A 24,440-nucleotide genomic window follows, 5' to 3' on the forward strand; every position below is an offset into this window, starting at 1 on the left:
AACACAACAACAAGAACAACAACTAAGCTAACAACACAACACGACGCGAACACCACCATCCGCAACCCTCAACCAATGCCACCGCGACAATAGAACAATATATACAAACCGGCGAGTGACAATAGCAATGTGTATCCAAAAAAAATAAATGGAAAAAATTTTTTTTTTTCTTTCGACTCGTGCAGTGTCCCCTTTTCTTCCGAGCGTCCCTACAACGGGACATTACCCCGGCAGAGGGGAACACCGGGCGAGCTCGGTGTAGAGCACAAAAAAAACCGTCCTCATGAAAATTGTTGAGACCTAGCCCGAGTCCGCCTTGCCGGTCCGTCGTACGGCACCAGACGCGGTTGAACGTCCGGTGGTGCCGGCGGTTCAGGAAGACATCGGCCAGGCATCGAGGACTCGTGCGTGCCCCGGGGTTCAGGCTCTCGACGGTCAGCAGCCGTCAAGCCCGAGGCACCGGGTTTTGTTGGGATGACTTGTGGCCCTGGTCGTCGTCCCGACGTGGTCCTGCGGCGCGCGGACGCGGGGCCCGGCACCCGGCTGCGACGTGACCCCGAAGGCCGCAGTTGTAGCAGACGACGGACGTCGTAGGTTTCGGTTGCTCCAGCTTGCGGGGCGAACGTGTGGGCGAACGACCTCCCGTTCTCCACTCCCCCGGACACGATGCAGCGAAGCCCCGCTCCTGCACTGCAGCTGGCTGAGGTTCGGCGATCGTGGCGGCCAGTGCCGCATTCCCCGGCCATTTGCAGACGACCCCCGGCTTGCGTTTGAGGACCTCGTACGCGTGAATGCTCGTGGCGATCGCCAGGGAGCAGATCTCCATCTCGTCTGCCACGTTGATGGGGACCCCCAACTCGTGGGCCAACACCAGCAGCTGCTCCGTGACCATGGCGTCCTTCCCCTCCTTATCCATGCGGGGAAAAGCCGCGTCCGCCAAGGCGAGCAGTGCCGTGCGGTAGGCTAGCGTCGTTTCCCCAGCCACCTTCCGCCGATCGTAGAACTGGTGGCGGCACGTGGAGGGCGGCCCGAACACCTTCGCCATCAGGTGTAGTGCGGCCTGGAGCGTAGAGCGGGACGACCTTGCAGCAGATGTGAAGGCTGCAAGCGCGTCGTCGTCAAGCATCGCTGGCAACGCACGCAGGGCAGTGGTGTCGGACCACCCCGACATCTCCTGATGAGCGAGGAACCTTCGTTGGAAGGCTCCCCAGTCGCCCCCATCCGCCTTGAACGCCGACAGCGCGGGCAATCTTTGCTGGAGGACCCGATCGTCGTCGACGTCGGAGAGATTTTCCCGCGCTCCGCTGGAGTTGTGTAAAATGTCGGCTCGGTTGTCAGGCGCAAAATGGAGGGCTCCGGCGCGCGCCGATGACGTGGGCTGCGCTGCGCGGAGGTGTCCGGCCACGTGGCGTCCGTCTTTCCCGCCAATCGGTGGCGGCCCCCCAAAAACGGCGGCAACTTCCAGACTTTTGGCGCGAAGCGCCCTTTGGCGGGAATCCTCCACCGTCGCTTCCTCCACGACCCCCGCAGCCGTTTTTCCGCTCGCCGGAACGGAGATGTCGGCCAAGACAGCGGCGGCGGCGAGTAGCAACTCCGCCAACCGGGCGTGCGCGTCCTGGAGGCCGGTGTCGGAGGCAAGCGGAGCGTCGGCCATCACCGCGAAGTGCTGCATCGGCGGCAACTCCTCGTCCTCTACTCCCGAGGTCGGTGTCCCCGGTACGCCGTCGTCATCCCGACCTCGCTCGTGGGTACGGGTAGTCTTCCTTGTGTCCATACTTCTTGAAGACAGGTTTACTTCTGACGCCAGTTGTAATGTAGTAACTCGGCGGGAGACGACTTCACGGGTAACACACTCTTTATTTTCATCAAACTTGGTTACAGGTGACTAACACCTACTTTGTATCTCGGGTGACAAACACCCACTTAGCTACTTGGCGACTAACGCCCACTGAGCTACTCGGATGACCAACATCCACTTAGTACTCGGGTGACGAACACCCACTTAGCTACTTGGCGACTAACGCCCACCGAGCTACTCGGATGACCAACATCCACTTAGCTACTCGGCGACTAACGCCACTGGGCTACTCGGATGACCAACATCCACTTAGCACTCGGGTGACAAACACCCACTTAGCTACTTGGCGACTAACGCCACTGGACTACTCGGATGACCAACATCCACTTAGCTACTCGGCGACTAACGCCACTGAGCTACTCGGATGACTAACATCCACTTAGCACTCGGGTGACAAACACCCACTTAGCTACTTGGCGACTAACGCCACTGGACTACTCGGATGACCAACATCCACTTAGCTACTCGGCGACTAACGCCACTGAGCTACTCGGATGACTAACATCCACTTAGCTACTCGGCGACTAACGCCACTGAGCTACTCGGATGACTAACATCCACTTAGCTACTCGGCGACTAACGCCACTGACTAAGTCTTCAGCTCCGTCTTCGGGTCTTCAACTGGGTAACTCTCCCCGAGTGCTCTCGCGCGTCCCCCTTTATACCCCACCTGCGGACGTCGCTGCGAGCACCCACTTATTCGACCAATCGCCGGGCGCTGGCTACGATCCTCTTTTCCCACATCTCATCGTGCCTCACCACTCACGCCGCGCCGCCCCGTCATCTCTCACTCCCGGCGCGCGCGTCCACACCACGCCCACAACGCGTGCCCAACCCCGCATCCCGCGCCGCCCCGTGATCCATCACTGTCACAGTCGGCGCACGTCAATACCACCACTACACGTGCAAGAGATATGAGAGATGTCAGTATGAACAGGGCTTAATTTCATCTGGGTGTGTCTAGGACAGTGACCTAGGAAATATTCCCACACCCAGCCACGATTGTCCAGTATATCTCTCACTTTATTATTTCTTCTTGTCGTACGGCTCCTGATGTACATGCAGAGCAACGACCGCACTTTCACGTTCAGGTGGTCAAGCCAGACAACCGCGTTAGGAGCAGCGTCGTGTGTGGCTGTGATGTCTCCTTCGTATTTGTGTATCGGATAATGCGTCGTTATATGTTGTATTGGTCTCTTCTGGATGACCACAGTCGCACACTGGACAGTGCCTCTCAACTATGGCTGGAGGCTACTAGTCGCGTGCCACCTACTCCTGTCTGTCCGTAACCCAAACAAAAAAAATTGAGAAATGAGTCTCTGAGTCAATAGATTTTGCTCAAGGTGAGAAGGGCCTCAAAGAGACGCTATCCTCTTTGACAGGGCCCACGCGGCAAGACAGGGGACCCCGGGGAGTCGGGGCTTCCCGGCAAGGAAGGGCCCATGGGGCTCAAAGGGGACTTTGGTCCCCCTGGCCTCCCGGGGCACACGGGGCCCAGGGGAGACAAGGGGGAGCTGGGACTGCCAGGGCCTTCGGTAAGTCCTTCCTTGGCTGAGATCCTCCGGCCAACATCGCATGCTCAGCTCGATACAAAAAATATGCATTGTCTCTTTTTAAAACCAGTCAAGAGGCCTTTTACGGGTGGGAGTGTTGGCGTGTGGTTAGCACACTTAGCTACGAATCCAAGCCACCTGAGTTTGATACGTGGCCACAGCTAAAATCAGTGGTCAGCGATGTCTAAACCAGTCCTGGGCACGACCACCTAACTGCATCTCCACTCTGTCAATGGCCTTTGGGCATCGCTTTTGCAATTTTTAAGCTACAGCCTTGGACCAAGGCAGTTGCTCTTCTGCCATGGTTTGGGACTGGTGACACCAGCCGGAGGTGGCCATGAGCCCTGGGTCACACTCTCGGGGTCCGATTCACATCCCTGGTGAAACGGAGGAAACATATTGCTTCGTCAGTTTGCCCTATGATTGGTTATGGAGGCAACGCTTTCCCCAAAGAAATCGCACCCGATGAAATCATGAATCGGAAATTACTGTGCACCATGTGAGTCTTTCTGATTGGTAAATGTGCAAAGCCGACATGAGCGGTGAAATTTAAATCCTGGAATGTTGTGTTTCTTTTTTTAAACACCTGTCATGGTAATTCTGGTCGGTGCCTGATGACAGAACAACTCTGGCATGAGCTCATTGTCGTCACGTCGTTGCTTTCAAAGGCAGCAGACTTTAATTTGCACATTCCAATTGGCTGCCGGGGCTATTAATGGTACGAGGAGGTAACGAGAGCTGCGTGCGTGCGGTGTGCGCAGGGGCTGGATGGGCTGACGGGCGCCGATGGGATGCCCGGCACTCCGGGCCTACCTGGGCGCCATGTGAGTGTGCGATGACGTCACCCAGCAACCCACGCCACTCAAACACCCCAACAACTCATCACAACGTAACCCCACCACCTCAACAACTTTACATCCCGACGCCCCATTCGCATAACACAAGCCACCTCGATTTAAAGCTTTTGTGGCTGCAGGGATTCATCTTCTTGGTTCTTTCGGTAAAGTCACGTAGAAGGGAAATAATAAAAATAAAAGATAATAAAATACAATTCTCACGACATTTCGGCCACAACGCAAGCAGCCGTCCTCAGGTGAAGAACAGGTCTGACGCTGTCTTTCCGACAGCCCTGTTCTTCACCTGAGGACGGCTGCTTGCGTTGTGGCCGAAATGTCGTGAAAATTATTTTATTATGTTTTATTTTTATTATTCTATTACTTCCCTTCTACGTGACTTTACCGAAAGAACCAAGAAGAACAACCCACCTCCCCTACAACCCACCACCCAAACAACTCGTAGCCATCACACGCCAGGACCCCAGCAAGCTGCCACCTCACCATCCCACAATTCTAATGCCTCACGACTTTAACAGGCCACCCACCACCCTAACACTCCCTCCACGCGGACAAGCCCGATCGCCACTATTTCTGCTGACACCGATGTTAAAACCAAATAATGCACCACCTTAGTCATTAAAAGGATAGGAAGACTGACTTGCTGAGAGAGACTCGGATTTGTATGTTGCCGTAACGGCGACGCAGACACTTGCCGCATCTCAGCGCTCGGCTGCCTAAATGGCTGCACCTCTCGAGAGCAACACGAGTCTATCCACCCCGATGTCTGGCCAGAACACAGGCGTCTTTAGTTCAGACGAAGGCCAAAATTAGCTGAATACTTGAGAAGATGAGAAATAATGGCCTCTGGCCTGGGAGCCCACAATGGGTGTCCCCCCCCCCCCCGCGTTCCCGAGAGAGGGGGGGGGGCGGCGGGCCAGGTCACGAGTACCCATTGGGGCTGCCCCTCCATGGGCACCCTGCCGACCTTCGCTGGTGGGCCCTCCATGTGCTGAACACCCCCCCACCCCACCCCACACACAAAGAAACCCGAAAGAAGAGAAGGGCTTTAAAAAAAAATCATAAAGGAAGCAGGTAAATCACGTTGTGGTTATTTTGCTCAAATGTTCCCTGCGATATGTTTATCCTTCAAATTGCTGGATTTGAAGGGCCCTTATCGGGGATTCGTTCACCGCCGGGGAGCATCTGGAGACGTTTTACTGTAGAGAGCGGCAGATTACACGCTCAAGAGGGGCGGCCTCGTGAGTAATGGCTGCACGCGGGGCCCGTCTTTTAATCACCGGCAGGGCTCCTTTATAGTTTCATTATTCACTTTATTACGATGCGCCTCGCCGATAAGTAGCGAACACACACGCACGCGCGCGCACGCACGCGCACACACGCACGCTGGAAGCCTCGCTCGACGCACGCTGCCAAACGCATAATCAGACGCACATGGCCCCGGCCGCCGCACGCGGCACAGGAGGGGAACCGGCTGAAGTCGCGAGTTTTATTTCGAGCGTGGAAAACCGTGGCTACAATTAGCCGCTGTTACAAGCCGAGTTCAATTTGGTGAGCTTGCGGCTGACCTTATGTTTTTCTGGCCCTGTTGGCAATATATTTTTTTACAGAGTTCTTAATGATAATTTTTGTTTAAATAGTTCATTCATTTTTATAGAAAAAACACGTTCATTTGTATGCACACAGTAGCTTTGTTATAGACACATTGGCAGCATTTGCGGCGAGTGTGATGAATAATATTGGATTGTTGTCTGCTGCTGCTGCTACCTTGCAGGGAGAGAAGGGAGATAGAGGGGAGAAGGGAGACTTGGGCGACGTGGTAAGTTTCACCGGGCCTAATTATCCAGCACACCACCCGTTCCCTCGTCAGGGAAGCAGGGATAATTGCTTCATGACAAACGAAATGTCATGCGTTGAGTCGGGGGGGGGGAGGAATCGGGCATGGGTTCCGTAGAATTTTGACTTGTAAAGATTTTTAAAATCCCAGACGCTTCAGCCAAAGCATACACAAAGCGCCAAGCTGAAGCGCCCCTCAGGCTGACGAGCAAAATCAACAAACACATTAAATAAACAAGCAAACAGAATGGGAGAAACGGTAAACAAATAACTTGGAGGTGCGTGGGGTGTGTTGTCCTGTCCTGTGTTGTCATGGTGTGTGTGTGCGGTGATGAGTGGTGGTGTGCTCGCGATGAAAAGTAGCGCGTGTTGTGATGAGTGTTGTTTCTGTGTGTGTGTGTAGCAATGAGCGTGTGTGTGTGTACGCGTTTGTTGTAATGGGTGGTGTGTGTTTGAGGTGGCGAGTAGGGAGTGCTGTGTGCTGCTTGCTGCTGTCATGACTGGATATAGGGTGTTTTTAGATTGTGTTGGCTTGTAGGCGTCAGTTGGTAGGTCTTGGTAAGTTACTGCAGAGCTAGAATGTGTACTCTTTGGTTTTTTCGGTAATGTCACGTAGGTAAAAAATTTAAATAAATGAAATCACGACGAAGAAGGACGCTTGTGTTGCGCCCGAAACATCGTGATTTAATTTATTTGAATTTTTAACCTACGTGTCTTTACCGAAAAAACCAAAGAGTATGGATCCTTACAGTCACGAAAACTTCAAATCTAGAACTAGAATGTGGTAGCAATGGAAAGTGTGCGTGTGCGTTTTTTGTGCAGAGTAGGCACTTTGGTGCTTCTGCAGTGCCACGCAGAAAAGCAAAAACACCAATGCGCCTTACAGAATATCGTTTTCAATCGCTGCACGTCATCTCCTTTGACATTTGGACCAGAAACGTGGACATAGCCAACGAATATGTTGTGACAGCTAAAGTGCGGTCAGAGTAGCATAGAGAGAGAGGTGCACGCTCGAAAGCACACCGAGGGTCAGAAAGAGGAACACGTGTAGAGTAGAGAACATACGCAAGTTATAATTGTCATTTTTGACAGCCGGGAAAAGTAGCTGGGCTTGGGCAGGACACAGCGCCGGACGGTACGGTGGGTGGTGGTCGAGACTTATGATGGAGTGACAGCCAAGATGAGGAAACACGCCCGAGATACGGAGCGATGAAATCCGCGCGTGTGCAGGAGGCTACGTGGATCTCGGTCACAAGTCTGTGAGGGATGGTGATGGCTTGAGGAGCCCTTCATCCAGCAGTAGAAAGATAATGGTTGTTGATGATGATGCCAGCTCTCATGGAGATGGTGGTCTGGACAAGGCTGAGAGCATTTTACATGCAATGTGGTGGTCACATGATATACATTTAAATCTAAAACTCATTTCTTTCGAACTAATTTTTGTGTTTAGTTTCTTGTCCTTCCCCTGCACCTACGATTAGCACGGTTGGCTACATACGGTGCGAAAGAAGTTCAACGTACATACATTCAAGGCGTGATGTTAATTGCGCCGTCCTAATGCTTGTCACTTACCAACACAGTACACCATCACATATCTGACTTGCTCGGAACTGAGGTATATTTGGATTCGTGAAAAATATTTCAACACCTATGCCAAAATACTTAAACCACCACGCACAAAACTAAAAATAAGCTGAAACTATTTTTCATTTTTACCAGGTAAGGCCCAATGAGCTCTGTAGCTCTCTTGCAGAAGCTACCTGGCCACAAATAACCGCTCAACGAAGTGGCTTATCACGTGGACATTTGTAGCAGCCAAACACTTGATCCTAAATGTGGAGGGAAAACCCGGAGACGGCCACGGCAAGAACATGCAAACTCCAAATACACAGGCATCTGCATCGAACCCACGACCTCCTGTATACCAGGCGAGGTAGTTAACATCTCCTAGCCACCGTGGCGACCTGTACTGCGCCGCTGGTGGGCGCCGCAGCTGTGGAACCTCGAGCCCGAACCACGGGTCAGTCGCCTGCTCCTGTAGGTCTGAGGATTCCCAGCGGGGGCAGTGGTGGGGGGGGGGGCGAGTGGGGGGTGCAAGAAGCCTGGTTTCACAGTGGAACGAGCAAGGGAATGCTTCGGACTGTTTGGCCTTCAGAGCAGAACCCCGTGCAATTGAACAAGTCATTAGTTAGTGCGTTGTACATTACAACGGGCAATCACGCATTCAGGGTCTTACAGTGGAGCAACGCAAATATTTGTTTTGGACAGAATAATTACAGCCCGTGAACATTTGTGAGTGTGGTGGGGGTGTTTTTTTTCCTTCCGGTAACGATAAATGTTAGTAAGAAGAATGACTTGAATCCATCGCTAATGCTCCGTAAAAAAAGAAAATCCGCAAAAAATACCGCAGCTTTCGCGAGTGTTTCTGTGCGTGTTTTCATAATGGCAGGATCGCCACGCCGGGTGGCCTGGCAGAGAGGCGAAAACTCTGGAGCAGTGTCAGTTCTGAGGTTTATTTCGCTCTCTCTCTCTCTCCCTCCCTTGATCACAGAACCACATTTTCACAGCTCCACCCAGTACTTCCCGACTCCTTGTGGTGTCTAATTTCTTTGGTATGGCATTTGAAAAGCAACAGACAAGTCTATGAATGTCATCTGTCGAGGTTGGAGAAGCCTTCTGATGGCATCTAGGCTGGCCGCATCGATTCCATTTTATTGACATGGAAATCCTTAGACTCACATCGAGACCCATCGACTCGCATAGAGACCCATAGACTCCCATGTGATGCGAGTGACGGATTGCCCTTCACCGCAGTCAGATTTGGGCCTAGACTCCTTAATGTCCCACTCATTACGGAGGCAGCTGCTTCTTCCACGTGTATCTCTCACGCGGCTACGTGCAGCACAGTGCTGTTGATTCAAGGAGAAGCCAGTTGGTTCCTTTGTTGGATGTTCAGTGAGTGGATTGCTGGGGACACCACAGCCTGAACAAACATCTCCTGAACTGCGCGACGCTCTCGCAGTCCCGGTGACGGTCGCACGTGGCACCCATGATGAGCAAGCGGCGACGTAACGCCACCAGTGCGCAGGTAGCGGCCTCGCACTGCTGCCCGTGGCCATTGAATCTTGGAATATATCAAGACACGGAGAATATTTAACCACCGGCAGGAGTTTATTATCCGAGCGCACCCACCGAGGAGACGGAGCGACGAAATAAGCGCGTGTGCAGGTGCTAAGCGTGGAGTTGTATCATCGCGGGATGGCGAGATAATGGCGGCGGATTTTTGGGATGCTGTCATCCAGCAGTAGATGGACCGTGGCTGATGATGATTATGAAGAGTAGCTGCGTGCCCCTGTGGGAGAAGCGTTGGTCGCTCTTTGGGTCCAGCATACTGCGTCTAAGCTGGACTCAAACGGTGACCAACGGAGAAGTAAGAAAAAGGTTGCACATAGAAGAAGACAACCTGATGATGCAGGCAGTGATGAGAGGGAAACTGGCACTACCTGGACGCACGTGTAGGATGGACAACAACAGGACCATTGAAAGTGTGCTGTTCGGAAAAATGGAAGGAACCAGAAAGAGATGAAGATCTCGCAGACAGAGTGGCTTGACGACGACATCAACAGATTGGTGCCAGCAAGATGTGGCCACTACTTGAGCATATTGGCACTACAAGACAGAGAAGAAAGTGAAACCAAAGGACGAAATGTGCAGTGGACACCTACGGGGCTATCTGCCCCACGGTGATGTGGGAGAAGTTGAAAAGTTTCTCGAGTCTGGGGGCGGCGAGTCGCGTTTGCCACTCGACGCTCGGCCGCCACAGCCTTGTCGGTGGAGGGCCACGCTCGCCTTGGCAAAGAAACTCGCGTAACCGTGACTCGTTTCGAACCCGCGACGCGGTCCGGTTTTAGATTTCGAAAAACACGAAAATAAAATAAAATTAAAAGTCCTGCGCAATGGCGCGACGTGGCGACGGTGCCGGTTGCATTTTTGGATGTAGAAAAAACATAACATCCGTGGGGTATTAAACGTACACACATAAATATGGGGGCTCCTGTAATCGGTAATTAGGCGCGTTCACGAGACGCTGTTCAACGTCGTGTTCGTGGGAACACCTGCCCCCAACCTCCCCGCCACCCCTGCCCCCCCATGGCAGCAGAACACAGCCGTGTAATATTTTTCGCCGCGTTTTTAATTAAGAGCGACTAGCCCGGCTCGCAGACCAAAATGAAACTCGACCTGCAGTGTTGCAGACGCGGCCACGTGACGGCAATGCTACACCCGTCACAAACCGTTCGCTTGGCCCGTTTAGTTACTCTGACAATATTATTTTTTTTTGCTTTCGTCTCCCCCCCCAATCCCACCCACCCTTCTACCTCTCCCGTCCCCTGCTTACGCCCCCCTTGCTACTCCCATAGATGTCTGGTCTCCAGGGTTTGCCCGGCCCCAGCGGTCCTCCCGGGCCTACGGTAAGCGATCGTGTGCCTTTTTTTAGCGTGCGGATTTCGCGCAGTGTGTGGAGGGGGGTAGAGGTTGTACTGAGTGTAGTGCACATATCTGCAATCCAGCAACTCGGAGGGAGACTTAGTGACGCAGGCAAAGTGGTTGGATCCACGTCGAAACGAATCACCTTGGCGATGTTTACTCCGTCGGCAATCATGATGCTGATGATGATGGGAAATACCAGCACGATGTTACCAAATATTTTTTATAACAGGAACAGTTTGCGACAGCTTGGGAAGACCTTCATCCGGCAGTGAATAGGTGATGATGATGATGGCGATGATGAAAGAATCATTGTTACATTTCATTGTTTTGCAAAAACTATATATAGAGCAGGAGAAGAAGTGTGCGGTGCCAAAGTTACTGCTCTCCCAGGGTACCTGCCCGATTGGATGCGATGCTGCTGCGTGCGCAAGTTAACGGCGAAGTTGTAATCGTTAATTATAATCGCGTTAAAACCGTAATGTCTCCCGGAGGCGGTGTTCTTTCCAATAACTCGCGACGTGGTGTGCTGGGAAAACGACTGCACTTCGTCGGCCCTCCATACGAGGACTGCTACATACCTGTCAACCCCTTATCAGTGCCCACCTTATCACAGACCAATTCAGACCGTATTGGTCACCCCGTGCCCTTATAAATCTCAACGTTCATCCTGCAAAGTCCCATCACATTGGGAGAAACACGAACAAATAGACAAAAAAATGTGTTGCCCGTATGGAAATGGCTGTACGCCGAATGGAAGTGAAAATAAAATTTCCCTGTACGAGAATACGGGTACACCGAATGGGTTGATCAGTATGCTATTAGCCCACAAAATTCGGTGCAATTCCTGTCATGCAATTCTCACTTCTGGTACCATTTTCGTCGTAATGATAATTTCCCTTTGTTTTCTGTTAGGGGCTGCAAGGTTTTCCAGGACCCAAGGTGAGTCACAGTGGACCCTTCATGACATTGTAAAACGCAAATTTCAGAGCGGCAGACAAAATGTTAAATAATCGCACGCCCCTTTCCGTAATCGGCTGCAGGTTTCGCTTTGAAAACGCTCTTTGTGCCATTTTCCCTTTTGGCGAGCGCAAGCGTGGCAGCAACAACACCACCAATAATAATTGACGGTGTTTTACGCGAGCGCTGTGCTCTGCGTGGACAACAACGTTGAACAAATTGTTTTGGCGGTGGTGCTGCTGCTGCTGCTGCTACTGCTGCGGTTGTTGCCGCCGCCGTGACGGCAGGTGGTGCCCACGCACAAATAACGACGGCGACAGAAACTCCACGCACGTCCGTCGATAATTACACTTTTTGGCTTTGAAAGGTTGGGGTTTGGGGGAAAAGTACGTTGAAATTGAGGATCGGCGTTTCGTGGCCAAAGTGAATCTCAGTGTGCCGCGGCCGGGGCTTGTTTTGACACGACGGGAGGCCGAAGAGAGGCTGTTTGAAACTGTTCAAATTTTTATTTTCTCCAGTCGCCGCAGCTGATAAAGCTTCAGCTTGAATTTCACGTGGTGTTTTTGTTTAAAGGATCGTTCTTTTATCTCGCCCGAAGCCTCTTCGACGTTCCAAGAAATGGGAGTTTTTCGTTGTCGTTATTTTTGAGAAGATGCCGCATGGAACGTGGGGTGGACGATGAAAACCACCCCATGAAGCGATTGCCATGACGATGGCCCAGAAAGAGAAGCAGTCGGGCAGATTCTCACACAAATCGGGGAACATGCCAAGAATTCGAACGCTCGTTCAAAACCGATCACAAAAATATCACGAAATCTCTCTAATGTAATCTCTTTCTCTGGCCACTGCCACCTCTGGAAAACGTGGTGTCACGATGCCGTTCACTCTCCCCAATGCCTCCCTCCCCTCCTCCTTCTCCTCCGCAGCCCCCGAGCCGTTCTCGGCGCTCCCCGAGGCAGGCGATTCTCTAACGCGTGACCGTGTGCGCCCACAGGGAGACGCGGGGATGGACGGATTGCGGGGGGAACGGGGTGACACTGGGGACAAAGGGGACCGGGGCCCCATGGGACTCCCAGTCAGTACCCCCCTCACCCCCCCCCCCACTCCTCGTGCCCCCCTGCACCCCCTCCCCCCCTCCCCCCTGCCACGCACCTCTTGCATCGTTCACCGCCAGCATCAGAAGGGCAGGGGCTGGATTTAGTGCGCGAGGCGAAACAGGACATGGATATGATTGCTTTTACTCTGAACAATATAGATGAGACCCCTTTATGAGCAGAATATTGTAGGGAATTGCATGCGTGTGTGCGTGTACGTCTGTATAAAGAAGATCAAAAAGGAGGGGGTGAGTGAGGGGGTGAGGGAGGGGGTGAGGGAGGGGGTGAGGGAGAGGTGGGGAGGGGTGAGGGAGGGGGTGAGGGGTGGTGTCCTGGGAAGCAGAGACACTCAGTGCGGCCCGGTCGAGAGTGGGACAGGCGAGGGGGGGGCTGCTGGGCCGGCGTGAAGGGCTCTGGCGCTGAGGGTCTGCCCGGGCGGAGCGCGCCCTCTAGTGGCTGCAGCCGATTCTCTACCCTTGAGCCAGGGGGCCTCGCACTGACCAGGACACACTTGGGCAGTGACGGCTCTAGGAGTTGGTTTGTTGGGGGGCGGGTGACAATGCCACCCATAAAAGAAAGCCCCGAGTGTAAAACTCCACGAGTGGGAATGTAAACGAGCTAAACTTGGAGATCAGGGAGGGGTGCATTGTGGGACAGCTGCGGGATCTGGCAGAAGAGTTTGGCAGCGATGGCGATGGGTGGAGGCGTCAGAGGCGTTGGCCAGGATGGCTTCATTAGCTGGAACTCGAGTTCCTGCCTCGTCACCCCAAGGAGCTGCCGCTGAATTCGGGGACCACGTCGGGAGGGGAGCGGGGGGGGCATTGCTTTTCATTATGGGTGGCGGTGTTAGCGGGGGGGGGAGGTGTGGGCACGGCTTCCCTGAAGCCGGCTATAGAATTTCCGAATTGCATGACATTGCCCTGTTCATGAGTGGATCATAACACCGCTGTGACATTCACCCACCATTCCATCACACACGGTACGTGGTCGTTGTGATCGTGGTGGAGGTACAGATGACCCCCCCCCCCCCCTGGCAACTCTTCAAGCCCTCGCCCTCTGTGCCCAATCTCAAGTTTGTCTCCTGAACTGTTGGTGCCGGCCGACTGATTGTTGGAGCTTAATCGCATCATTAACCGCCAAGAGCTCCTCCAATTGCCTCGCCCCCCCTGCCCCCTTTACAAGTTTTCTGAAAATTATAAACGCGCAAACTAATTGAAAATAACAAGTCGTGCGTGGAATTCGGCAACGATAATTGTGACCCGTGAATTTGTTTGAAAAATTGTTGGTTTGAAAAAAAGCTAACACAACGCCGGACTCGTTCTTGACGCAGGCGCGGGGCGCTAAGAGCTCGCGCGTGCCATGACCTCGCGCCCGCGCGTCACCGGTGACAACAGTCGGACCTCGAAACGCTGACGCGCTCGACGCACTGTGTAAATGTTCCTGAGCAAACCGACCCGTCCCGTTGTTAACGAGGCACCGGCCCACGGCACATGGGTGGGGGGCGGCGGCGGGGGGGGCAGCCTTCCTCCTCAAGGGGGAGTTGCAGTTCACCTCCCAACTCAGCGCACCACGCTGTGTTTTTGAAGTCGTGTGCTCATTCATTACTTGTGTGCTCATTCATCTCATTCAACTCATTCAACCTCCCTCCTCATCCCCGCTCCCCACCCCCCACAACATTGCCCCACTCCTTCACCAGCGTAGACGGTTCACACTGAGCAAACCGGCGCGCAGCGGAACGGCGCCGGCTATACCCGACCAGCGCGCTCTCGAGCCGCGCGCTCTCGCTAAAAGCCGCCATGACGAGCCGGATGGATTTCTTGTCGCATCAAAACGATGACGACTGCCGGGCGAGTTGAGAAAAAATAACCATAATTCATCTCCGTAAGACATGGCGTTGTTAGAAAGACTCGCTCGGTTACCCGTGCATGATTTCTGTCCGAGTAGGAGAAACCTTTAGCCCCCCCCCCCCCCGTCCGTGCTCTCTCGTGCCGGTGGTGGCAGTGTTTCCAGCGGCACGATGGGACTCGTGCGGGCCGCGCGGACTGGTCTGGCATTCCAGGCAGCCGCTGGAACCCGTGCCTCGTTGATTCTGAGCCAATTCACAACGAATCGGGCCGCGGTTCAAGGCGGCCGCTCAGTGATCGGCACCGATTGGCGCAAACCTGCTATGTCCTTTTGGAATTAATGCATTTAATGGAGCTGCGTACGTGCCATGCTTAAGTGAATACTCGGTCAGAGCGCGCCGCACACCTCTGTGTTCCCCCATTCCACCACCCCCACCCCAGCCCACGCGGTCGTGGGATTAACCCTTGCTTTGCCGTGCCATTCCCCTAATGGTTCCGTGTGTTCTCCTCATCCTCCCCTCATTAACCTCATCCCACCGCCAAGGGCGCCTCGGGCTTAGACGGGCTGCCGGGACCACCGGTGAGTGGGCTGGCACAGTGCTGGGCGGGGGGGGCGGGGGGAGGTGGTTTGGTTGTTGGGGGGGCGGGGGTCGTAGGGGTGGGGGGGTCATAGGTTGGTGGGAACAGTGAGCATGAGGTGCATGGTAGATGAGGAGGAGATGGAGGAGCAGGGATGGAGAGGTGGGAAGACTTTTGGTGGGCTCTGTGACCGACGGATGAGGCTTCAGTGGGAGTCGGGGTCTGGGTCAGTGTGAGCATGAGCCTCTTGCCAAACCACGGCGGTGGCTCGTAGCTCGCGATTTAGGAGACTACAAAACGCCACCGTGACTTCTCCAGTCTCGGGTCACACATGTCGGTGGATTCATGAATTGGTGTAAAGTCAAGATAGTGATGATGATGATGCTAATGATGTGCTCATGATAGACTCTATGCATGTAATGATTCACCCCCTCCTGACACCAATTTGATTGTCACAATCCATTAACTGTAGTTGACGCTCACCCACACAATGTGACGCTTGTATCATGACCGCAAGAATCTATTTTACTGGACGCATCATAACCCTGGGAAGCTGCGCGGGCCGCGAGCGCCCGTCTGGCGGGAGAAAGCGCGAACGACGAATCCACCGCCAGCGCATCCAGTTGCTACACAATGATACGATACAATCTGGTTGGATGCAACCGCATCTCAGGACGCAGTTTACCGAAATAACCAACCTCCACGCGTTATCACCCGAGACTGAAAAGCCCCATGGCACAGTTTGTAGCCTCAACCTGGAGCCGCCACAAGCCGCCACCTCGACGAAAACACAATCCGCCCTCTCGTTCGAGCCTGCCTTGGGTGGACAGAAATTAACCCTCCCGCATGTTTCGCTGAGCAACAGCGTCCGTTCGTGCACAAGCGGAGGAGCAGTGCCGATTTTTTGGCGGCGAGAATTCGGAGTACCCACCGTTTGATGAACACCGGGTGGCTCTTAAGGGTTGAAGGCGGACGAGAGTCCCACCCTCGGCGGTCAGCGGTGCGTGCCGGCAGCCGGTTCCGCTCGCTACCGACGAAGGTTTGGCTTCGTCCCACGAGCGTGCTCTTTTCGGCCGCGTACGAACGCACAGACGAACGGACAGCGGCCGCCATGGCCGGACGACATCACGCCCCCGTGACAATGTCAGAATCGGGAATATTTATACTGGAGGAATACGATGAGCTATGAAGCTCTTTATCATACAAGTCCAGTAGGGCAAGGTCAGAACGTTACATTAACAAACAATAGCAAAATACAATAGGGGTGCAAACTATGGTCGGAAACGTAAACAAATAACTTAAAAATATATACAAATAAACTAAACTATTTTTTATCTTAGCAGGTACAGCCCCACTAAGCTATTAGCTTGTTTTTTTGTTGAGAAGCGACACATGGCCACAAATGATAGGTGAACGAAATGGCTTCATCGCACGTGGAAATTCACAGCAGCCAAATATAATCTCTAAAATATCGATGCTGCCCGGTGCAGAGAACGGCCCTCTCCACCTGCAGACCGCCTACTTGGCCCACCAGGGGGCAACCCTCCACGTGCAGAAGCTTTCGAGGCGCATTTGCTGGTGGGCAGGGTGGGTGGGTGGGGGAACTTGGTTCAAGGTTGCTGTTCCTGGGGAGGTGGTTGGGTGGGGGGGACGTGATATGGTGGCTGTCCACTAATGTCCATCAGCGAGGCAAAGAACTCGCCAGACGTTACAGGCGGCGCCGTCGTGAGAGCACGGGGGGCGGGAGAGGGGTGGAGATGGGGGGGGGTCATGGCTTCTGGCTTCCTAACCGCCAATCGCTAACACCGGTTGCTGTGAAACACGTGCAATAAATAAACGATTTAATTAATTCACTAAACAAGTCTGTGACACTGCCTTGTGACGTCACAGGTTAATGCACGAAGATTATGACAAGGATGATTAATCTGTGTCGATGCACTGCTGGATGGGAGAAGGTCAGGCTCGTGTGTGCAAGTTGTAATATTTATTAAATATGAAAATAAATAATTCGGTGATGTTGCCGGTGGTGCACGAGCACACGTAACAACAACAACTTAACGCGTTCGTCAATAAGGCTGCTCCAAAAGGAAACATGTCACATGTTACGTGTCAGGCAATGGAGGAGGGCCATTGCCCGAAACGTCGCCTATTATATATTTTGTTTTTAAATTATTGACGAGTGTGGCTTTTTGTTTGTTATTGGTGTCTGTGCACCGCTGTTAACGCAGCAACAGCAGCAGCATCACCGCATGCATAATCGACAGAATATTTGTACCGGGCCGGTGCATTGTATAGAGCAGTCTAAATAGTTTTTTGAAACAGGGGGCGGCGTTTTAGCGACAACGGTAGAAGTGACAGATGGCTCAGCAGTCGCACATCGGTCTGTGCGATGCATCGTTTGCACGTGAATCTGCAGCGGGCCTTGCCGAAAGCCCCTCCGGAGGGAGAGAAAAAAACATTTCCCTCCGCCAAAACGACACCCTAATGAGCGCCGCTAATGTATGCACGGCGTTGCGTCCCGCTTTGTACCGCCGACCCGCAGCGCCCTGCGAACGAGGTTGACGCCTTCTGGTCCCCTGAGCGCTGGAGGTTTTGGGACCTCGAAGTTGTTGCAGGCCGTGGCCACCCGCATTCCAAATTGGGTGTTGAACCCCATCGGCATTGGCTTTAATCAGAGCGCCACCGCGGGGTGGGGATAAGGGGTCACGCGGTGAAGGACATTGCGGTTGCCGGGGCGGTATGTCAAGTCACTTTCACTTTGTCTCCCTGCTTCGGTCCTTCTCTGTCTCTCTATCTCTCTCGCTCCTCCGTCTCTCTCTCTCTGTCTCCTGCCGTCTCTGCCTGCTGCTGCTGCTGCTGCTGCTCAATCTCGCTTAGGGGCCGAACGGGCCAGCGGGGCCGCTCGGGCCAGCGGGGCCAAAGGGAGAGAAGGTGAGGGCCGATGCTTTACTTTGGGCACCATTTAGCCCAGCTGCTGCTAAGCTCTTGCGCTTTCTGATGGCAAAAAGGCACGTGTATTATGCGGGGCTTTGCGCTGACAAATTAGAGAGTTCATTACAACGATGGCCTTGAAGATCACAAAATTGAAGGGTTTTAAAGTGCGTAATTGAGCCGCCGTTTAAAGTGATGAAAATGAGTGGAATGAAAGTGGCAATCGGGTGTCGCCTTAATTGGCTCATCAAATTACATTTCTGAGAATGTGGCTGAAGACGCAGGTGAAAGGTGCATTGTATGTGAAGGTGGAGAATCGTTCTCTCCTGCAAGGATAACACGCGAAAAAAATCTCCACCATCTGCCACGATCAGCCAGGAGATCCAACACCTTTGCGTCTTCACAAAACCGGTGCCGTGGCTCCCATTTATTAGTGGATAAGAAATATTGTCTGCATTTTTTCAGACAATAACAGAAATGCTGCACCAAACCTTATCTGGTTTATGATCTTTGATAGGCTTAGCCAGGCACGATGACCCACATGTTGTCCAGTGGTTTGGAAGCTAAGGGTTGACGGATCACACAAACTACTGTGAGCTTCCCGGACCAGCTGGACTGTGACAAACGTGAGCAGATTGCAGGAGAGCAACTTGTTTTTTGGCGAAGCCATCAGACATGTTTGAGTGTTATCTCCTCATATGTTACATTTTTGCTCCTCCCGCATGAAGAAACACTTACCGAAAGGGAATTGAATAGACAAACAAATGCAGGACTGTCCTGAAAAATACGTCGTTAAAGACTTAGTGACGCTTTCCTGGATAAATCAGTTACATTATTATTTAGAATAGAATGTGTATAGTTTTGATTCACACAGCTTCTAAATGTGACCCCCATCTCCAGATGCCGTACAGAACATTGGGCAATCAATGTCTGTTGTATAGAGAAAGAGGCACTCATAGACCAAGGTCGAATTTAAGGAATGGGCAGATACTCCACAAGCACGGATCCATTGGTACAAATATTAATATATTTTTATTATATTTGCGGTCACCCATCCAAGCACTTAATTTCCGGGTTCTGACGAGATCGGATATATGCCAGAATATTTGGTCATAGGCTTCAGTGCGATTCAATATCATAAATAATACTCATCGTCATCATTATTATTCATATTTGTACCTGTGAGATTTGGTTGAGTTTGACTCTGATCCATCGCTTCTCCAGCTGCCCAGTTTGTAACTGCGGACCTGCTGCGTTAACGCCACGTGGTGCATTAACCACTTGAGTGTGTTGACCCTTCGCTTGTCTTTTTTCGACTCTTTACCCATTCGTGTACCTCTGCATCGCTCACCCCACCTCCTCCCACCACCCCTCCCCGTCCTCCTCAGGGAGAGAAAGGAGACTTTGGATCCATAGGACCTCACGGACCCCCAGGGCTACCCGTGAGTGCCTGCACCTCCAAAGAACCTCCCAACCCCGCTCCCTTGTGAAAGAGTAAATGCAGAGCCCTTCTGTCAGTCCACTGCTGGATGAGGGCCACACCATGCAAAGCGGGTTGTGGAGGCTATTCAATCAAACTTCACAGTGCTAGTCAGTGCGGGTGAGTGAAGGCAGGGAGCATATAGACCTGGCAACATAGAAGTGCAGTACAGCAATAGATTTTGCTGCACTGCTGTCCACAAGGTAACAGAGCCCTAAGGCTGCCCTATAACAACCACCCAAACACTAATCCAGGCTCCCCAGATCTGCTCGGCTTCCCAGATCTGACGACAGAATTGGGGTGATTTGATTCGGATTGTTTTGGTCACGGGCTTTGAGCGCCTTTCGGTTGGACGCGGTCACTGCGACCTCTGTAGGCCATTCTCGCGTCACGATGAAACGACCACATTTCATCGCCTTGGTGATTTTCCCCGTGCGCCGGTAATGGATACACCGATACGCTTTGACCCAACACGTGGTAACATTTGCAATAATCACGTCTCCCTGTATTCAAAATAGCGGTGCCGTTTCTCTGCTGTGGTAGCGCAAAATCCAGCCGGATGGCTGAGCGGTAGAGAAAACTGCTCGCAGTCCGAAGTGTTGCGAGTTCCAATCTTCTTCGACGGTTTACTCAGCCCACCATCTCTCCAGGGTAGATAAAATAGATACCACTTTGCGGAAAAGTCAACAGCGGTTGTACAATGAAAAGACTCGTCCCCTGCCATGGGAAAGGGGAATTTCCACCACTGGCTCAGGGTTGTAAACGGGAGATGAGCAACGGATGCCACAACGCTCATATGAGCAGGAAGTCACGTTGACAATGCAAAATGGCCGAGGGACATTTATGGCCAGCTAGTATAACAGCTCAGGTAAAATTAGAGTAAGATGGCTTTTCTACGATTGCCGAGAAGAAATTACCATGCCTCCTGTTTGCCAGGAAATTCTGTTTCGTTTTAGAGTCTGAAATGCACCCGGCACGGACGTGGAGTGATTGCGCAGTCACAGTGGAAACGACGCTCACTTCGAGTGGCAAATTATTGTGGTGACGCTGCTGCTGCTGCTGCTGCATCGGCAGTGGTGCACAAGCACAAATAACAAAAGACTCAACACGATCGTCAATAACAGTGGTCTTAAAAAGGGAAAATATTATTTTAAAAACGGCGTTTCGGGGGGCCATGACCGTGTGCTATGAAGATGGGCCATTTCCCGAAACGTCAATGACTATATATTTTTTTTCCTTTTAAGGCCGCAGTGTTATTGGTAAATGTGAGAGGTTTTTAGTTTTTTCTCATTTCTAGTAGAAGCCCAGATAGCCAGTTTGGTTAATGATGTAAACTTGTTGTTGAGGTAATGATCGTGCCACCGTTGCGAGATGTTAACTACATCGCTTGGTATGGAGGAGGTGGTGGGTCCCATCCCGACACTGACGCATGCTGTATATTTAGACTTTGCACGTTCTCCCCGTGGTCCCGTGGATTTTTCTCCGTTTTTTTCCCTCCACATTTAAAAACATTCGTTTAGAGTATTTGGCTGCTATAAATTTCTACATGATAAGCCACTTCTTTGAGCTATCATTTGTGGCCGAGTCGTTTCTGAAAATGAGCTATATAGCTCAGTCGGCCTTGTAAAAAAAAAAAAAACATTGCGTTTTTAGTTGATTTAGATTTTAATAATTCACATGCTGCTGCATCAAGAGGCACTTGCATGGCCATTGCAGTTGTACAATTCCTCGAGCAGTCTAGTAGAAACCCTCAAGCAGTCTAGTAGAAACCCTCAAGCAGTCTAGTAGAAACCCTCAAGCAGTCTAGTAGAAACCCTCAAGCAGTCTAGTAGAAACCTTCAAGCAGTCTAGTAGAAACCCTCAAGCAGTCTAGTAGAAACCCTCAAGCAGTCTAGTAGAAACCCTCAAGCAGTCTAGTAGAAACCCTCAAGCAGTCTAGTAGAAACCCTCAAGCAGTCTAGTAGAAACCCTCAAGCAGTCTAGTAGAAACCCTCAAGCAGTCTAGTAGAAACCCTCAAGCAGTCTAGTAGAAACCCTCAAGCAGTCTAGTAGAAACCCTCAAGCAGTCTAGTAGAAACCCTCGAGCAGTCTAGTAGAAACCCTCAAGCAGTCTAGTAGAAACCCTCAAGCAGTCTAGTAGAAACCCTCAAGCAGTCTAGTAGAAACCCTCAAGCAGTCTAGTAGAAACCCTCAAGCAGTCCATTAGCTCCGTCCCTTAGGCTGCGGAGTCCATAATCGACGCAATCCCTTCGGTTTGTTTGAGTCCAGCCTGAGGTGACGTTAGTTGGAGACAAGAGTTGGTCAAACGCCGAGAGCTCTGTGAAACTCCCTAATCCACTAGGCCCCCTGCAAGGTGTCAACAATATCGCAGTACAGCAAGAGGGTCCGTGAACCCGTCAGTGTTGCCCTTTAAGTGTTATCCTCTCGTATGCGTGGGGTTTTTATCTCCTTCTACTCCGGTTTCCTCCAGTATTCAAAAAGCACTTGTTAAATAAATAAACTGACCAAACATCGCAATCGAGAAACGGGCGGCCTCTGTGCCCGTTGACTCGGCGGTGCAACGAGCGGCCATCGGGGACGGTTGTGGGGGGGGGTGACCCAGCCCATCATCGTTATGGTTCCCCCGGGGGTTTGATCAAATGACTCGAATGGCTTGCCAACGAGTAACGATGCCTCGTGGGTGTTTCTCGTTGTCTAGGGCCGGAACGGGATGCCCGGACTCCAGGTGAGGGTCACCCGCACCTGTCGGCACATCCAGCCGCACGCCTGCTCGATAATGGGAGCCCACGTTCGTCTAGGTTAATGCGTGTCCATGGAGAGCCCCTTGTCTGTCAACCCACCGCTGGATAGGAGCCTTCCCCGTGCCACGCCGGTTGTTCAACCAAACTTTGCCGGGCTGGTCAACGCGGGTTGCTAATGGCGGGTAGCATAAACGCGGGGGCATAGAAGTAGAGTACAACGATGGATTTTACTCACACTGGAACGTTAGCCTCCACAGCCAATGCATCTGTTGTGCATGGTAGTTTCCCATCCAAGCACTGTCCAGGCTAAGTACCTGCTTAGCTTCCGAGATGTGAGAAGGGGTAACCTGACCTGACAAACGGGCAAAACACACTTAGTGGAGAGAACTAACAGCTTGAGAACCGCCGCCTCACTGCCATCTGCGAGTCGCAGAGCAACAGACATTGAGCAAATACCAGAGAGTGTACAGCAGTGTGTTTGGGCAAGACAACGGTGAGAGTGGGGATTGCACGCCACTTTTAATCCATCTATTGTGGCACACAAACAACAACTGAATAAATAATTAAAGTTTGCCGGGTTTTTTTTGTAATGAGGTACCACCGAAGATAGTAAATCAGACACCACTGTAAGTCCGGCTGGCGTGTTCTTGCATGCGTGTGTGTTCGCGTTTCTCATTGCGTATTGCCGTGTTATTGCTCCGTGTCTCTCCAGGGCACGTCCGGACTGAGGGGAGACAAGGGGGAACGGGTAGGAACAATCCTCACACCTCCACTCATCAACCGCTGCTTACAGAACTCATCATCATCATCATCGTCGTCGTCATCGTCGTCATGGTTACTCGAGAGCTCGGGCCTTGCCTATTCTCCTTGTCTCCATTTTGGGGTCTTTTCCTCAAATAAGAATAGCAATTTGAATTTAAGTAGCATCTCAAAGCTCCCAGTTGAATTTAGATGATTGAGGTGCTTAAATCTGTTAAATTACCATTTCTTTGATCATTTCAATTCTGGCCGAAAAATAATGTGTCATTACTATATTGTCACGAGTAAAATGTGCCATTGTTCATACGCGTGCAAATTTTCAATTTCCCCGAAAATGGTTCTATTAAAAGATAACGTCCGCCATTCACATTCACCAAACTTTCAGCACACGGATATGTTCTGCTCAGAGTGAAGTCGATTTCCTCCCGTACGCTTTCTCTCCCTTTCCCATCGCCGAAACCTCCCGCGTGCCGCTCCCGTGCCTCCCGACTCTCCCACCGCGTTGCTTTCTCCCCCATGTAAATAAATTGGTGTGTGGGGGGAGGTGGCCCGATATCTCCCTGGAGGTTCAGCCTCAATTGTCACTCGGCACAAGAGAACGCGACACAAAATAATGCTTCCGATGTGCAGCCGCTGTCCTAACGCCAACACACGCACACGAGTGAAACGTGAGCGCCGACAAAGACTGGAGGCAGCTCAAATACTCGAGTGTGCCCCTGTTTCCTTAAACAACCTCATGTCCACTCACTTCCGAGTGCCTTAGATGAAAGGACAGAATTTGTGTTCAAGGACGCGTCTGTTTTTTAATGACATCGTTAATTTCATCACGGTTTAAAGTGACTCACCATTTCCAGTGCATCGATCCATCATCGATGTACCTCGTTAAAAATCCTGATAAACCCTTGAATGGCGTTGTCTATGGGGCCAGGGCCGCCATTCTCCCACTGCCCACAGTGTGCAAAGTCCGAGTTGTAAATGTAATCGTAATTTTGCTGCCACATCATATCGGGCCCACCTCCCTGTGCGAAACATTTCCCGTTGTGCCTTCTCTCCGTTTCCCGCTGTGCCTTCTCTCCGTTTCCCGCTGCAGAATGTTTACTTTACATTCCTTGTCTGTCACGTTCGCCATGTCCCCGGCCTTTGCCTCCTTCCGTTCGTAACCCCTTTTTTTCGTCCTCCCTGCCAGAGCCCTTAAATCTTTTTCTTGGGTTTTTTCGGTAAAGTCACGTAGGTAAAAAATTAAAATTAAAATTAATGAAATAAAAAGAAAATAAAAATCACGACGTTTCGGAGGCAACACAAGCTTCCGTCTTCAGGTGGAACCGTCACAGCATGCTTGCTGCATCAAGTAAAGCTTGTGTTGCCTCCGAAACGTCGTGATTTTTATTTTATTTTTATTTCACTTTTTTTAATTTTAATTTTACTTTTTTACCTACGTGACTTTACCGAAAAAACCCAAGGAATAT

At 51.9% G+C, this 24,440-nt stretch overlaps 1 protein-coding gene and 1 long non-coding RNA gene across 2 annotated transcripts in view; both read left to right on the plus strand.

The window, feature by feature from the left end:
- Positions 1 to 13,120, plus strand: part of LOC144720772 (uncharacterized) — a 97,482-nt gene extending 84,362 nt beyond the window's left edge. Inside the window, exons 19-25 of the mRNA XM_078597798.1 lie at positions 3,241 to 3,393; positions 4,173 to 4,235; positions 6,040 to 6,084; positions 10,520 to 10,570; positions 11,502 to 11,528; positions 12,541 to 12,621; positions 13,094 to 13,120. Of these exons, the coding sequence (XP_078453924.1) occupies positions 3,241 to 3,393; positions 4,173 to 4,235; positions 6,040 to 6,084; positions 10,520 to 10,570; positions 11,502 to 11,528; positions 12,541 to 12,621; positions 13,094 to 13,120 (447 nt within the window). The remainder of the gene's footprint in view (positions 1 to 3,240; positions 3,394 to 4,172; positions 4,236 to 6,039; positions 6,085 to 10,519; positions 10,571 to 11,501; positions 11,529 to 12,540; positions 12,622 to 13,093) is intronic.
- A 1,484-nt stretch (positions 13,121 to 14,604) lies between these two features.
- On the plus strand, positions 14,605 to 23,671 carry LOC144720702 (uncharacterized). Its single transcript, XR_013585790.1, has 5 exons — positions 14,605 to 15,064; positions 17,941 to 17,994; positions 19,383 to 19,436; positions 22,173 to 22,199; positions 22,928 to 23,671. It is a non-coding gene; the product is annotated as an uncharacterized LOC144720702 (long non-coding RNA).
- The last annotated feature ends 769 nt before the right edge of the window (positions 23,672 to 24,440 follow it).

This window comes from Lampetra planeri, chromosome 9, assembly GCF_965212315.1.
Source record: "Lampetra planeri chromosome 9, kcLamPlan1.2.h2, whole genome shotgun sequence".
NCBI lineage: Eukaryota > Metazoa > Chordata > Hyperoartia > Petromyzontiformes > Petromyzontidae > Lampetra > Lampetra planeri.